Source organism: Vidua chalybeata, chromosome 5 (assembly GCF_026979565.1).
Source record: "Vidua chalybeata isolate OUT-0048 chromosome 5, bVidCha1 merged haplotype, whole genome shotgun sequence".
NCBI classification, from domain to species: domain Eukaryota; kingdom Metazoa; phylum Chordata; class Aves; order Passeriformes; family Viduidae; genus Vidua; species Vidua chalybeata.
In genome coordinates, this window is record NC_071534.1 from 35,409,693 (window position 1) to 35,427,527 (window position 17,835).

At 35.4% G+C, this 17,835-nt stretch overlaps 1 protein-coding gene across 1 annotated transcript in view; it reads right to left on the reverse strand.

The window, feature by feature from the left end:
* Nucleotides 1–17,835, reverse strand: part of ZDHHC17 (zinc finger DHHC-type palmitoyltransferase 17) — a 60,472-nt gene that overhangs the window by 7,653 nt on the left and 34,984 nt on the right. Inside the window, exons 6-13 of the mRNA XM_053942907.1 lie at nucleotides 16,877–16,941; nucleotides 15,764–15,926; nucleotides 11,099–11,224; nucleotides 9,681–9,823; nucleotides 7,335–7,435; nucleotides 5,705–5,829; nucleotides 3,676–3,738; nucleotides 2,429–2,522 (exon numbers count right to left, since the gene is read on the reverse strand). Of these exons, the coding sequence (XP_053798882.1) occupies nucleotides 2,429–2,522; nucleotides 3,676–3,738; nucleotides 5,705–5,829; nucleotides 7,335–7,435; nucleotides 9,681–9,823; nucleotides 11,099–11,224; nucleotides 15,764–15,926; nucleotides 16,877–16,941 (880 nt within the window). The remainder of the gene's footprint in view (nucleotides 1–2,428; nucleotides 2,523–3,675; nucleotides 3,739–5,704; nucleotides 5,830–7,334; nucleotides 7,436–9,680; nucleotides 9,824–11,098; nucleotides 11,225–15,763; nucleotides 15,927–16,876; nucleotides 16,942–17,835) is intronic.

Here is a 17,835-nt window from a genome sequence, read left to right on the forward strand (position 1 = left end):
CTGTCATCATTTACAAGCACAGCATTTACTTCTTTATTATGTCAAATGTTTTCCCTGCTAAAACAAGAGCATCCTCTGGAGGCAGAAAACAATCAAGTGCTTTTAGCAAGTGAGCTGAAAGACTGTACAAATAAGAGATGAGGAAAAACATACATATAACACAAACTAGACTAAACATAAGACACTTCCTTGAAAATCAAAGTTCCTGAAAACACAAAATTATGTTGTAATATTGCCTTCGATCACCTAAGGGCATATGAGAAAGTGTTGGGAATGTCTCTAAGGTATCACTTTTATTTGCATTCTAAATTTCAGAACTGTTAAGTTTCATAAAAGACATTCCATAAAGAACACAGAAGTTAAACAGTGGCCTAGAAGCCCATCTGAGAGGCATCTAATGGGATGCTTCTTCCAGCAACATCTTTAATGACACTAAACCAAATTCTGCCTAACAGGAAATCCATATGTGCGAGTGAAAACCATCAGTGTAGCATTTAAAACTATAAATGAAATAGTACAATCTTGATCACAGTATAAAAAGAAAAAAAATATGAAAAAAGAAACTGGAGAAACTGTATTTTTAATAAGTTTAGGCAAAACAGAGTACTGTGCTCTCCTGGACTGGCAGGAATACAGTCATCCTCTGCAGTTAAAATAAAATTTAAAAAAAAACCTATAGAAAAACATGCTATTTCGATACACCATTTAGAACACAAATATAATAACTTCCAGAAACATGCTTGCTGTATTTTAACTAAAATTTTGAGGAAAACAATTTGCCCTAGCTGCCAATTAATTTATTTTTCAAATAGTCTCCACTTTGTGTCAACTTCTTAAAAATGGTAAAAATATTCTAGGTCTCTTTACATGCCAAGTTTTATCCCCAAGGGATAAATCTTACAAGATTTCTCAGTCCTATCTTTAGCAACATTCTTATCCCTTTAACACATTCTACACACATCCAAATTCCACTTTTCCAGAAAGGCATGATTCATGTTTCCCTTTTTGGCAAACATACCACGAATGCTGTTTTAAGAATGGATTCTGTTTTGCAATCCCATGCTTAGAGTGACCACGTACCAATCTGTGACACAGAAGCCATTTAAGGTTGTTCAGGCCATCACCCCCTTCCGTTCAGCTCCAGCTCCCATACCATGATTTCTAGTGCTTTTTTCCAGCATACTTTCAAGGGCCCTAATGTTTACTTTTACCTCCAGTTACCCCACTCTGTATACCACCACTAAAAGACAAATTCTACTTTTCCATCATCACTGTTACTTAAAAACCATTTCCTCCACCAACCCTAATCCCACCAGTCTCATACTTGCTCAATACACACAAATAAAGGTCTTTCCTTCCCCCGTTTGTTTTTTGTTTTTTTTCCAGTTACTGATTAAAATACTGGATGTTTCTGTCCCATTGACACGTACTCCTCAGTACTCTTGTAAAACCTGAGCCCATGTTCCCCTGTCTGTCTGAATTAAAATTTTCTTAGTTGTTCATTGTAAAACATCTAAAATATAAACCGAAAATATCTCAGATAGTAACATCTGTAGGAAACATAGAACAGAAGAAAGAGGGTGATATAAGTTATCTCAATGAGACTTTAGAGATGTTCTATTACAATTTAAATGCCAAGATTTTACTCTTGATTTTCAGACCAAACTACTCTGGTAATTCATTATTATATCTATTTGAAAGGACTACAATGAAGCATTACAAAACTGTAAACTGTCAGTGAACCCAGGTCTTAATTCCTCCCCAAGATTAAAGTTACCTCTGCTTATGTCCTAAAAAATTAAACATGTGAAGCAAGCTGCACTCATTTCCTAGCTGAGAGGTCTTCAGTACTCTATGCATAATAATGGTTTTCAAATAAGTTTCTCAAAAAGTATGACTGGAAATAGCAGCATTTAGAGACTTAATTTCTGTTCTATATCCATTCCTTTCATAATCACTGGGGAGAACAAAAGACAACCTGGATGGTCAAAAAGAGAAGAATACCTCAATAGGAAATTGTTCTGTATCTAACTAATGTAGTCATAACAATTTTAAATATGTATACTTTACCAATAAGTTACTGAATATTATTGGTCAAAATGAAAGCTTTCATCTTATGTACTGGATAATAATCAGTTGTGGAATTGGGACATGTGTTTTCAGCAGTTAAGCTTTTCATCTTTTCATTACTAAAATTTATGTCAATTAAAATGCATATGTTGCATTTAATTCATTGTTCTGAATTAGACACAGAACAATTTTGAGGACGGGTATATAACAGACAATACAAATGAGAATAATGCAGAGAATCACATGTAGAAAAAGAATTAAGCTCAATACTGAAAAGCTTTTCTTCAGAAGCCAAGTCTCTTCCCCTGTGAGATGAGAACAGGCAAGACCTTGCAGAGCATTTTAGCAAATTCCTCACCTACACAGTTCCCCACCCACGGGCAGTGGTGATCAAACTTCGCTATACATCGATTGCAAACACCGCAGTGTTTGGACCTCACTGGCTTCCGTATCTGTAACAGATAATAAACATTTGTTTAGAAAAGCAAGTTACCCTGATATATTTTAAATAGAAGAAAACACAAACCGTCAATTTAAATGTGAATTGACTGTGCTGTTGTTAATTCCTCAGAGAACTTCAAACTTGAAGCTAATTCTTAAGGCAATCCTAGCTTAATCTACACACTATTTAGCTTAATCTACACACTATTTAACACAAACTTCCTTAGAACTGCACTGAAATGATTTTCACTTTTTTTTTCTCATACAAAGAATTCTTTTTCTCATACAAAGTTCTTCTATCACCTCCAGCTATTGAGCTTTGTATAGCAAACAGCTTAATTTCAGCTTTTAACAATGAAAAGAGAGAATGAGCTTGAGTTCCATGATTGTGTATCATTTATAACCAAGCTCTAAAAAAACTTTCATATTACTTTCTAAAGACAGAAATATGACTCAATAAGCAGAACTTGAAGGAACGTAAAATGCTAAATTACTCCCAAAAACTTTTCTTGAAGGTTATGTCTTGAAAGAAGTGGTCTGAAATATATATATATATACACACACGCATATTTTTTAAGGTGCCACATCTGTATATAATTCCAGCTTCAAATTTGGGGATACAAACATCATTCATGTTCCACATACATCAGAGCTTTGCAATGTTAACACTGATATGCTTGTATCTGCTAGTTAACTTCCAAAGAAAAAGCACATTATATATGTTTTACAAAAATTAAGATTCCCCCCCCCCCACTCCTGACTATTGCCAGATAGGGAAACACACTTGATTGTTGAAAAAATATTTTACTAGAAGCACAACATAATTTACATAATTTTACTGTGAGTGATGAAGGTAGCGGAATGTCACATGTGATTTTTACAACTTGCTAGGTGTATAACCAACCAACCTGGCAGACATACTGGATACTTGAATTTTGACACTGGCAATTTATTTCCAAAGTGATAATTTTTTTCCTCTCACTGTTGTATTTTTTTGTGTACATATTTCGTATTGAAAACACTGCTTAGATAAAAGAGCACAAATAAATTCTGCCTTTGAAACTGCAAAAAGGTCAAATACGTGTTCATTACAGGAACACTAATTTTGGCTTAGCATTACAGGAAAAAAAAATAAACAGCGAAATTGATCAAAAAATATACTACCAAGCAGGTACTGCAGAATATACTGAGGTCCAGACTTCCTGTCTCTGCAAGTTCTACTATTGTCTGCAGGAAAAATAAAAGTTAGAATTTAGCATATAAACAAATGATGACAAGCATTTTCAGACCTGTGGTGGTGAACCCTTTATGTCATGTACTTTCTACACACAGGAACAAATTCAATTCAGAGGAAAGTGATTTTGAATCTACTTTATTAAACCAACATGCATATTTACTTCTAAATTAATTCTAGTTTATACTTATTCCAGTCACTTACTGTGATTTCAGTGCTGCTGGTGTGACTTTTGATAGCCTGGACAATTTCATTATGAGTCCCTCTGATTTCAGTGGGAGTATAGCACTACACTACAGACTAACAAAAGGATGCAAAAAGGAATGTGCATGGTCTGATACTCAACACTGGAGTTCAGTATTGTCCACAAGCAAAATCCCAAACCTCAGGAGAACAGAACTGGAGCAGATGAAGAGCTTTTAAATATAAGTCTTGTGCAGACACAGGATCACTTCAGTTAGATCCACATAATTGTGCTTTGTAAACAATTGTCTACCTGCTATGCTTTTGAACTATAGGAATATTTTATTCATTTATTTTGTCACTTGCTTTAAGAGTGACTTGGGTTATTTGTAACACAGAAAAAAAGACATGACATATTAAAACAAAAAACATCTGAAATGGTTGCTTACTACATGTTTCTAAACATACTTAACATAGTCATCTGACATGAAAAGAGTTTTCTTAGTTATTTCAAAGCTAAAGGCTAACTCAGCATTAAATAGTTGAAGACAAATTATGAAAATGTTAGGAAGTGTTACACTGCATGAAGGTAACACACACATCCTACCCCTGGTAACAGAACATTTTACTATGTGGTTAGCTGCAATGTAAGAAATCCAAAACATTCACAGCCATATGCATTTGCATCAAGAAGTTGCATTTTGCAATTCCTACCCAGTTCATCAAGGCTTTTGGAACCACACTTGCCTACTTAAGCAAGTAGATCAAATAAACTACATATGTGTGCAATTTGCTGAATCCAATCCAAAGTGTTATAGTTGACTATTCTACTTAATTTAGTCCAGTTGAAGGAGGAGAATTTAGTTGGGAAATTACTTTGGCAAACCGGCAATAACAGAAACGGAATTTTCAGAGTAAATCCAAATCTGCACATTGAACTCAGCTATAACCTATTGCAGAACAGAAGAATTATTTCATTGACACCATCCTTTTAATGGTTATTATATTTTCATTCCCACATAAGGAAACAACTCCAAGTAGTCTGATCTTCATCCACACAGATCTTTTCACAAATAACCACGAGGAAGAAGCTTAAAGTTCATTTCAGGTGGAACGTTGGCTTCTAAGAAACTTAAACAAAACAAAACATTTTTGCTGCTTGTATAATTTTGGCATATTCAATGCTCAGTTTGGCTGCTGAGAACAATGCACTTAATTTAAAATAAAAATATGAGATGCTAATATTGATACAGTATCTTAGATATCATTAGATCACCCATATTTTCTCTGACATTTATGCCAAAATAAAGGCTCACCCCCCAAACTGCCTTCGGTTTTGGCTGCTTTAGCCTCAAAATATTTGTCAGTCCAATACTTTTATATACAAAGGTAAAGAAAATTAGAGGTGCTTAGAAGTCTGGAAAGTTTTCATAAAATTAACTGACATTTTTCCCATAATGGACTAGTTGTTTCAGTATCACAAAAGTCTGAAACTTCACATTTGCTTTTTCACTTAACTGCTTTTCAAACTTTTAATTTTGAAAATTCAAGCTACAATTTTATTTTGCTACTCAAAATGACTAATATGTAATTTTGCACCCGTTAAGACTTGAAATGCATTCCACATGTTAAAAAAATACATCTGGAAGACTTTTCAACATTTCAAATCTTTTTTTATACAACTTATTGAAATGTAATGTACTGAATAGTAAACTAAATGCTCTGATCAGCTGATGGAAGGCTGTTGAAGAACAAGTTTGTATTTCTTGGCTTTACCTTTTTCTTTTGTTCTTCTGTGGCTTTGATGATTCCTGGATCAGATTTCCAGGATTTTCCAAAATTGTAGAAAAGTGCAACACTATTAGCAAGGAATGGAAGATGTATAAAGAAAAAATTGAGATGTGTTTACAGTCAAGGAATGTCAAGTATAAAACTGAATTTCCTCTTGAACATTCTCACTGATAATTCTGAAACAAAATTTAACTAAATTTAAATTTAACTAATGTCCTTGAGTCACTGTCTTCAGAATTAACAAAATTCACCACTGCTGTAAGAACTAGCTTGGTACTCTGCATTTTCCATTTCTTGACCTTCGAAACTTACTTCCATGTTCCATAAAGTATTTCTAAAGCATTTATCCTTCTAAAGGATGAATAATGATAGTTCAGTTTTTGTAAATGTTTTCCCTTTTAATTAAATTAAATCCCATACAATTTATCTTCTTAATAACTGTTTCCTGTTTTCAGAATAAACATTTTGGAGCTCTATTTATAAGACAGACATTTGACTGCCTATGTCTTCAGTGGCTTGACATTCCTGTGATATCACAGGACAGTCTGTTTCTGGCCATAGAAGGAATTTTGCTGCAATGGCCACTGTTGCATGGCAATCATGTCCCAACTCCACTTATCTCCAGGAAAGGTAGTGTCTGAAACCTGGTCCTGTAATAAGGCAATACACATATTTTGCATCACTGAAAGTTATTTTTTAACATACTAATATGTCTAACACTTAAAAAAACCACAGGATTTGTTATTCTCCGGAAGTGTTTATAAAATCACTTACCATAAAGACAGAAAATAACCATTTGTTTTAAAATACATTTCCTGCATTCAATGTCTTGCCATGTAACATGCAAGTCTTACAGCACTTGACGTTTCTTCAGAGAATTAAAACATTTTTAGCAGTGATGTTGAAAAACCAAATCCTTCAGATGTTTCTCTTCCACAAAAGGAAGGTTTACTCTCATAAACCTACAAACCTGTATTTTGACGAACTTAGATACATTCAGCTAAATAGCTTGCGATGCAAAAGAAAACCCAGAAATGCAAACAAATACAAGTAGGCCTCTTTTTGATTTCTGAAATGCTAAGGAAGTCTCATTGTTCATGTAAAGTGTATCCCAAATAATTTTTGTTTTCCTCCTGTTGGGGCAAGGAATTGGCTGTGATTTTCTAATTAAAAAATATTGGCAAGCTAAATTAAAATTTTAATAATGTATCTTATATAGCAGAATGTTAGTATCAGCTCACTAAAGTCAATTAATCTTCCCAGTAACAAGATGTTTCCTGCAAGTTTATAATGGGGGAAAAAAACATCAGCTATAACACTCATGGCTCTATTTTATACATTAGAGATGAAAAGCTCTGACTTCAAAATTTATACAATCCAACTTCTTCCTTTTTTTTCTAAAGCTACCTGTTGCCAAGAATAAGCTGGTGAAACTGAACTGCTTAGCTAGAGAGGTTACATTTTCTTTAGAATACTAAAATAATTGCAACTTTTAGTGGTGATTCCCTTTTTTAAATTGTTATTAGTTTACTTAGTGTTATATGCAGGATATACCTGTGTAATTCCTCATACTATGAGCATGAAAAAAAATACCACTGTACACAAAAAAGGATATCATTCCAAAACCAGAAGAACCATGTCACGTACATCCAGAATTTTGTTGCCAAATATATTCCAAGAGGCAGTGCACTGTGCATGGAGTGATCAAAGAATGACCTGTAATGTAGGAACAATGTCACACGGTACGTTTTCATTTATAACATGTAAATCCTGAACTACTGCTTCAGGAAAACACTTCCTATAAAATATGTACTATATGGGATATTGCAAAATATGCCATACATACATTTTCCTCACTTTTCTGTTCAAAGTTCACAAGAAATTCCTTTTTATAACCTGTCAAGACAGGCAGAATGAGTAAATACTCATGCTAAAACTACACTGTGGAAGCAGTTAGGCACCTGTGAGATTCTTAGCAACATGGACAGTGGTTGCAAACTATATTAAGTTTTGATATTCCAGTGCTAAAGACATTTTGGAAAGCCATACAATGAAAACTGTATGTTAAAATTACGTCATTAAGAAAAAAAACTTCAGAGACTTTGATATTATCAGCCTATATACTTGAAATATTTCAGATTATTCAAAATTTTGCTTCTGCTACAGTTGCCAATATAAAGTTGAAAAAAAATCCAAACAAATTAGTTTCCCATATATCATTACATTTGCCAAGTTCTAAGATAAAATGCTGCTACATTAATTTTTAAAAAATTAAGCTATCAGAATTATTTTCACTTTCTTACACTTTTGCATTTTAAAGACTCTTCTGAATAAAGATGAATACAGTGAGACAAACCAGGTGAATAACTAGGCTACTTCATATTCAAGAGGAAATTGCTACGAAACGTATGCAAAGCGACACTCTAAACAACTAACCTCCCTGAAATAAAATTTCTGTATCATCTGCCTAAACATCCTCATATTGATCCATTTTACTTTTTGTGCTGGTGATTCCCTCAGGGCTGCCACAGACAAATGTGTGCAGGGAGTAGTTTCCATTTCACTTCTTTACTCCCTTACAGTAACTCTCTCTTCTCTAGTGGAATTTCCTTAGGTCTTTGGAGAAAACCCTGTAAGGAACATGAGCTCATTTGATGAATAAAAAGTGAATATACATTTGGACACACAGTAGTTACTCTGCATAATCTTTCAGTGATTTCTGTACATTTTTGTGTGTGTGAAAGTAGGGAGGAAAAGACAGCTAAGCAGATTAGCTAAAATCGGGAAAGAAAACACTATTAGAATAACAGCACAAGTTTAATTCAAACCTGGGCTTTGTGTAAAACACCTCAAAAATTATTTATACTAAATATTAAGCAACAGATAAGAGAAAAAATGTTAATCCTGAACTCATGTCAGTTAGGCCAAAAATATACAACTTGACACAACACAGATCTTGAGAGATTGGAAGAAATCTGGTCCTTCCTTTCTGTAGGAGGCACAGTTGAGAATTTGACAAATATGTTTTTTGTAGGAGGAGGTCAGCAAATTGCAAAGCCTCAGAGGTGACAAAAAGACTAAACGGATCATCTCCAAGATCCTGCAAAAGCTTGATAACCTTCCACTTCCCTCCCGGTCTACTAAGTTCACTAAAATCTTCTGAACTTGGTTTAAGGAGCAGATATATTTTCCTCTTTATACAGAAAGAAAAGAGAAGCAACTGGCTCTAAATAAATATGACATCCAACCCCAGAAAAGCAGAAAGCTCCTAGGCATCGGGATACAACCAGTTCTCCTATCTTGGCCAGACATGATAATGAAAAACAAAGGAGAGATGTAGCCAACAGATCTTGGAAATCCACCAGAGCATGACTACACGTGTTGTGTGTGTGTGTGTGTGTGTATATCTGTAGGTGCCTTTACAGACATTTAAAGTAATCATAAATACAACTAGAAGTCTTACAAGATGTACAAAAAACATTATTAAAAGCAGCCTTTTTCTTTAGTCACTTATTTCCACAACAACAAAAGCTTCAAAATCTGATTCTGACTTTATTGCTCTCTCTAAATCTCTTTTGTGCATTTAAATTATTGAAATAAAACAGTTTTAATAGAACACTTGCACATTGTCTTTATTATTTTATAGTAACTTTTCCATTGTCTGCTTTCTGCAATATGCATGCTGATAACTCTTTGCAGACATTCAGCACCCTCCTCTGGATAATGACTGAATTTCTGTTCTGCTGTTAGCTTCTGTTAGCTCAGCAGTATTCAACCCAAGATAATTCCAGGTTTCACAAGACATTAGAGCATTACAGGAGCTATAGTTGCACAAGATCTTTCACAGAAATAAAGACCAATTCCAACAAATGGAAATTTAAGGTTATCTATTCAATAAAGATGCCAGCAAAATACTTCTTGCATGCACACTAAACAGACCGCGTCTCAGTAAAACACTTACTTTGAAAGAAACTGCACCATAGCCCAAACGCCACCATACATCAGCCCTTTAATGAGCCAAGAATCAATGTCTAGGTCTGCTATAAACCCAACCAGCCAAATAACTAGGAAAGGAGTTCCCAGCATCACCTTCTGACGGAATTCCTATATAGAAACAAACACCAGTAAGTAACTCTGTTTTCAGGAAGAGGTTGTATAATAAACAGGACAGTCATGAAAACTTAAATTTTCAGGAAGCTTGACAGTGGGGGATAAATCTTCACAAATTTTTCTCATTTCTTGTCTCTACACACCTCCAATGAATTTAAAAGGAAAATAAACCTTCCTAAAATTATATTACAAATCAATAACTTTGTTTTAGAACTGTCTTCTAGAGACTTTGCTGCTAATCCAGAATCAAGGCAACATTAGCTCTTTTTAACAAACCCATAAGTGTATGAACTGCCACACAGCATTTGACAATGTCAGTAAATTTTTATTACTCATGTAACTGCAGTTCTTATGTCATACTGAAGCATCTGTGAATAAAGATAGGACCATTTTTGTCTTACACTGTGTGGATACAACTCCTGATGAGAGCACTGAACTCTTTCCAAATAATTAAATTATTTCAAATAATTTCATTACAGTGACAATGAAATGTACAAACCACTTCAGGTCAATAATCACAGTATTGTTCAAGTACCACAGGGTTAAAGCCCAGACTGTAGCAGTACTTTGAGCATCTTGATGCAATGTATCTTTATTTCAAATAATTAAATCAGTGGTAGCAGCATTTAATATCCAGCACAGCTGGCACAGGCAGCACTCTGCCTGAGTGTTCACGGATACTAAGAAGAAAACATTAACTCTTTTTAAATTATCAAACAATAGGTAAGAGGACAGTTCTTCATGCTAGAGCAGTATGTTAACCCTTACACCCTCTTCCTATCTGCAGTATTAAACAATACTCTGAGAAGCAAAAGGCTTCCACATTAGAGATTCACGTATTACTTTATACTGCTAAGACTGACTGCTTCTTTCATTCAACACAATAACAACAAACAATACATAACTAGAGAGGAGATCAGAGTTCAGGATACCCAAAATCCCTCTTTCCTCAGCTACCTGAGAGTCAGTTTTGGAGTGTTTTGGCTAACCCCAACAATATGTGACCACACAATACTCTTGTACCACTTTCTTTTAGTTAGCACAAAAAATAAAAGTAAGCATATGGAAGCTTAGGGTTTTATTTCCTCCTGCCCTAAATAAAGAACTTTTTTTTCCTTTTGCAATCACTTTAGTCATAATAAAAAGACATTCCTTAAAGCTGAAATGTGAGGAAACCACAGTCCTGAACTTCTTTTAAACGAACACACAGGTCCCCAAACCAAGAGCAGCCCTAAGATTGATTTACACAAGTGTTATGCTACTACTTACCTTATCTGCTTTCAGTTTTCTCAGAAAGGATGGACTATCATACCCCTTTGCCTGTCTTGCTTCTTGCAGATGATTGATCATCCAAACATTTTTCCTTTGTTTTGCAAGATCAAGTGGTGATTCTCCCTGTCAAAGAGTATAAATGTGGGAAACATCCAATTTAAAATAAAATGCATTTGGAGCACTTTTGAAACAGAAGATTGGCTGTTAAAACTAACACATTTTAAAACAGTTTAGCTACATTCTGGCATACTTTTTGCTCTGCAGCTTACTTGACACAAAACAACATTCATCCCTTTTGGTTTTTCACTCTTTCATAACTATACAAGTGTGCACAAGTCATATATTAAATGTAAGATGTATGTCCTGACAGTAATTGTTGCCTTTGGCAGAGAACAAATCTATGTTCCACTATTCTACACACAGTCTACTAGTCTGTAAATGAAGGACTGTGCTTCCCCCTCAGCTATTGACAGGCAGCAGAAATCAAGCAAAGAATAAGAACTTGTGACCCACTGGATCATGGAAACTCTCCCAAGTCTAAAGCCTGACTTCTGAGTTAATTCTCTGCCTTCTGGCAGACTGAAGTTACTAGTATTATGGAATGCTTCCAAGATTTTTTTTTTTCCACAAGACTAATGTTCTTAAGTTCATTTCAGTTATGGAAGTCCTAGGAAGAAAACATAAAAGAATAAACTGAGTGCTCATGTCCAACTTATTTCAGAATTCTGAGGTTTTACTCTGAGCTTGTGTTTCATGTATTTTGGGTGCTAAGCCAGCAGTGGCTCATGTTTTTATTTCTGTAATTTCAGAACGGACTAACAGATGAAGCAAAAGAGAAACACAGAGGAAAGATACAGGGACCAAAGGTGCCTACCAAACTGATTTGATTTTATTGCTTTTTAAACACTTAGGAAGAGAGCTAAATGAAAAAGTTATTGACTTGGTCTAAAATTATAGAGGAGGCAAGAGACAACCAATTGCAGGTACCTCCAGCTTCAGTTTTGCATTTGACTCTTCCTCTCTTCTACTGGAGTTAACTCCCCTCCTAAACAAATCATTCATGGAGGCTTGAAAAATGGCTGAATCCTCCATCGCTCGGCCCCCTCCTAAAAAAAAAGTGAGACAGGTACTAGAAACTGAAACTACCCAGAAAGGGCAATAATTACTATAGACAGAAGTGATTTCAAAGATTAAAAACTACAGTTAGGTACCTATATCCCATAGAAAGACAACGGGAACTGAGTACTTAACTGTCATCTCTGCCTTTGAAATCTTGCTCCAAATCTTTAAGAGAGTAAATAGCATAGAATATAAATTATGAGGTGAAGCTTTTTGCTACTTAACAGGACCTTTCACACCTCCTGTGTGAGAAGTTTAACTAGCAAAATCAGTTAAAAAGGAATAACCTTCTGACTTAACTTGGCTTCAAAGTTATTTAGCCAGATGTTTAAAAAGACAGATTAAATTAACTCCATTCTCAACAGAAATGCCTGAAATTAAACTATTTGTGCCTGTTTCATCACAGGTTCAATAGCACCCTGAATTGCTAATATCTGGGAAATTCCAGAGATGCTGTTGTTTTAGTACCTTATATTCCAGACTGTAAAGATTACCTGTGGACAAGCAATCCCCTCTGGGAGTTGATCTCCCAAGTAAATCCTGAAGTTGTCTTGGGGTCCAGCTAAGTATCCCTTCCACTAGAGGGCCATGAGACACCTAGGAACTGCCTAGATAGAAAAATTGAGGGAGCTTTGAAGAAGTCTTTAACTATGCTTCTCATCATCTGGCCATTTTAATATTTCCCTTGTCTTTAAAGGAGTAGTTGATGGCTGACTTCCTTAAAAATTAAAAAAAAATGTACTGGGGAGCCTAATCTAGTAACACATTTAAGATTGTCAGCAAGGAATAAGGCTTCAATAATATATAATTGAAGAGTCATTATAATAATAATGACTCTTAATGATCAATAAATAATCCGAAGAGTCATTATAATAGGGAACTGTACATGTAGACTTCCATGGAGAAGCCTAAGATACACTGCATAATCAAGAAACTATATTTAAAGTTCAATAAATTATTCACTCATAGATTAAAAAAAAAAATCTTTCTTAGACCATAAGTGCTCTTTTAGGTCTCTATATCTCTCTACTAAAAAAAGGAGTTTCTGCTCACAGTTAAATAAATTTACATGTTTTCCCCAAGTCCCCAGGGATAACCCAGCTTCCTGGGAAATCTGTCTTCGTCTACCCAATCTGTCTATTGGTGTGGCAAGAAAATTTCCTTGAGAAAAAAAATCAAACAAACAAAAAAACCCACTCTACTTTGATTACTGAAATGCAGCTTCCAACTCTAACATTAATCTAGTTCTCAAAAACGAAAGAAGTATCTTACTACCAAAAGAAAATATTAATTTCTTGTACAGCATTTCTTGTACAGGGTAAATAACAAAACAGGACTGACTCACTGCTTTTATCAAGCTTTGCTCTAGAATGGGAGGGCTATTGTTCAAATACTTCACAAACTGTCATGCAAAGTAAAGACAACCTTAGTGAGATGACTGATCCCAATTTGTTCCAAGCCTAGGCAGCCAGCAGCACATACCTTTCTAACACAGACTGACTAGAGCTGATAACAATAAAGTCAAAGTTTGCATCTAATATTTCAGTCACGTCATCATTTGAAGAAGACAAACAGCTTTCAGCCAATGCATTTCTGTAATATCAGCTGTCTTACCACCATTCTTGGTCAATTCCATGAGCTATCTGAGAAAAGGACTTCACTAGATGGTGCTGCAGAAATCTGGAACTAATTGCATCAGGAAAAAGCTTCTCTCAGTTCCTTTTATTTGTGAGGAAGCATGAGCCAAACAATTTTTGGCTCAAAGAAAACTTCTGCTGAACAGTCAAAGGAGGGGCACCAAACTGAGTTTCTATTGGCCTTTAAGAGTCAACCAAATTTTTATATTTCCTGTATATTTATTACAACTTAAATCAGCATCTGTTATAAAATCATTTGCTGGATGGCAAAACTGCCATTGCTCAAATGATTTTGATGCTCTGAAGAACCTAAAAACCTGGGAAGGCATTCAAGAAACCTAGACTTCATTGCAGAAGATAGGCAGTGGTCAGTGAAACCAGACACGTCTTCTGGCATGACTGGAAAGATATCATGATCCAGCAGGTTCAAAAACCTATTCTTCTACTGACTGCTGCTGTCTGTCAATAAAGAAGGCAAGACCATGAACTACTTCAGGCTAGCATATACTTTTTCATATAGCCAAACACAGCAAATTTTGTTACAGATTTCATAGGAGTCCAGAAATGGAGGTATGGTGATGACTTTAGAACTCTTGTCACACTAATCAGTGTGTCAAGACAAGTTAAGGTAAGACATACTGATTTCTTTCCCACAAAAATACCTAAATTTTTTACCATAGGTGGCATAGGAAAATAACTTTTCAACACAAGAAGTGAGACTAGAATCATTACTCCTTCACACAACTGAACTTACAGACCAGGAATAATTAATATATCTTCAGTCCATGAGAGGGGCTAGATTATTTAAGCATGTATAAAGGTGATTCCTTGTAATGAGTTTTCATTCATGATTATGAACATTTCTGGTATTCTGAAGTGGATGTAGGACCTAAAAAGCTGCCAGCAAAATTTGGCTGCTCCCTTAAAAAGGCTCTTCCATGCTCTCCAAGATAACTGATGTGTACTTTTTTTTTTAATATATATTTATATCACTTGTGGCCAAGAAAAGTAGGCCCCAGCCATCTTAATCAGTAGGAAAACTGGCGAAAGGACAAATAAATTAAGTTACAGCTGTGTTTTCAAACATAACTACTCTGCCTGTAACACTCTTCAAGTGGAAAATACAAATATTTTAAGAGAAACTAAGTAGAGAATTCTTTTTCTAAAAGTGAATTCTTCTCTGACACCACAGATGAAACAGCTTGGATAGCAAAATGCATCTAATTTGATATACAGAGTATCTGGAAGTAATGGAGAAAACCACATTCCAAAGGCACACCTTCCAAGGCTGGAGGAGTTCCAAGTCTATGGCAGAAATTCTAAGAGCTGTTTTGCTGGTCTAACATATGCTGGAGATGGGCTCTGTTAGTACAGAATCTAAATTAATTGTTAAGAAGTTCTGGCAATCAGGCAAGTTAAGTTCACATGCAAAAAAAGAGCCCATTTACTTATTTTACTCCTACTGGTATTTTCAGGCCTCCAATTTGCTTACTTTCACTGGGAGACCGACTAGAGCATTTGTCAGCTCCCTGGACAGGACATGTCTCACATCTCACTCCAACAAACAGTCATCCCAGAATTTCACTAGAAGACATTCGGTCAGGTTTCCAGTTTTGCATCCATATACACCAGTCTTCACACATGCAGTCTAATTGCACATCCCACTCCCCTATATTTACACAAAATCATTGTTAAATAATTTACTTGAGTAGCCTTTATGGTGCAAATCTAATGGTCATGCATCACTGTTAGGAAAAAAATTGCCAAATGACACATTAGTGGCATTGCTTTGCTCCATCTTCAAGATCCCACTATACCCACAATAATAACCTATTATTGAGATTTATCATAGTCTCTGTTATTTCTGCCTCAAACTACTTACAATAAAGCCAGACCAAACATTTACCTTAATATTTTGAGCATCAACATTAGCTCCAGCTTCTAACAGAAGACTAATAACTGTAGTATTTCCTGCTAGCACAGCCCAGTGCAATGCTGTGTTTTTGTGGTACTTGTCTCCCAGATTAACCGAAACGTTAAATGTAAGTAGTAATCGTGTTGGATCCACACTAGAAAAGAAAATTCTTGTTAGATCTACAGATGAACTAAAATACATCCCAACTTATTGTTGATGCATTCAATTTCTATGAAGATTGTTGATCAGGTACATTATGTAATAGCAAAGTGACGTTTTTTGCTGCCAATTATGAATGACTCAAAATCTCTTCGAAACAAAACCAACCACCATTCTGTTGACTTCAAAGGATCTCCCTAAGACAGCTCATTCTGAGATATCAAGAAACATTTGTTCTACAACTCTAGTTTTGTGTTTACCAAAATCTAACACTACAATCTTCTCCACAGTAGCTCCTATGGTGCTGTGTTTTGGATTTGTGACCAAAGCAGTATTGATGACACAGGGATGTTTTAGCTATTGCTGAGCAGTGCTTACACAGGGTCAAGGCCTTTGCTGCTCCTCATGCTGCCCCACCACTGAGCAGGCTGGGGGTGCACAAGAAGTTGGATGGGGACACAGCAGGAACAGCTGATGCCAACTGACCAAAGAGATATCCAGTGTGCTCAGCAATAAAAGCTGGGGAAGAGAAGTAGGAAGCAGAGAACATTCAGAGTTACAACATCTGCCTTGCCAAGTAACTGTTACAGGTGATAGAGCCCTGCTGACCTGGAAATGACTGAACTTCTGCCTACTGATGGGAAGTAACAAATGAATTCCTTATTTTGCTTTATCTATTCAACTGTCTTTATTGCAACACATGAGTTTTCTCATTTTTACCTTCCTCATTCTCCTTCTCATCCCACTTGGCAGCAGTGAAGAAGTGGCTGTGTGGGGCTGAGCTACCAAGTGGGATGAATTTACAATAACCATATACGAAGAAAGATAAAATGGCAACTGTGGAAAGAACAGAAAAAAAACTTACAAAAAACTCCCCAGACCATATATTCACTACTATATGCCACTTGGTTAACACTAAGATAAAGTCAAAACTGCATGTATTACCTATGTGTTCTGTAAGCTGCCCACATTAAAGGTGTCATTCCATTTTGATCCATCATATCTACATCCTAAAAAAAAAGAAAAGAAAAAAAAGTTGGTGAGGTAAATAAGCATACTCAAGATCCAGCAGATGCAATGTTTGCAATGAGAAGCAGTGTTCTAAGACTAATCATCTGAATTGGAAGAAAAACTGGCAAGTTTTTAGCACTCAAATAGTATTTAAAAAATGAAAACAAACATTAATGCCACTATTGCCAAAAAATAAAAACTGTTCCAATCTATTTTGGAAACTATTAAACAGTCATGCTGTGTAAGACCAGTAATTTCTAACTCACAATTCATCTTCAACATTAAAGATATATATAGGTGGTGTATTATTGCATTAAAAAGCAGAAGAAAATTAAAATACTGCACCAATAGTTGAAAAGATACTTGATAAATTACTATAAATACCACTGTCTGAATCCTACATCCTACTAAATGCTATTGCACCTGTTTTTCCACTTTCAAAGCAATTTTTCTTTAGTTCACTGAGTTCCAAAGGTATTTATGTATCTGGATACCCAGGTAATGGATGCCAGAGAATTTTAAGATTGGAAAAAAGCCATTAATAAAAACAACCTCCTCAGGAATAAAACTGATCTACAATCTCTTTCCTCTCCTGCCTAGGGAAATTGGTAATTCCTAAATACTTTGAGGCAGATTAGACTCTCAAGCACATTTGGGCAGATTTCACAGACCAGCACTAACAAAATAACTGCAAGTTAACATTAAGACTTTTCCTTAGAGGCACCAGAGCTATGACAACATAGCTTGTCTCAGTTCTTACTAGGAAAATTAGATTGGAAAGTGTTTCAATGAAGTCTTCTGCTAGAGAAATTCCTGACAAAAACCCAGAAAGTGACTGATGTTGCTTTCTGTCATTCCCAGAACTTCCTCTGCTCCAGTAGTCTACAAAATGC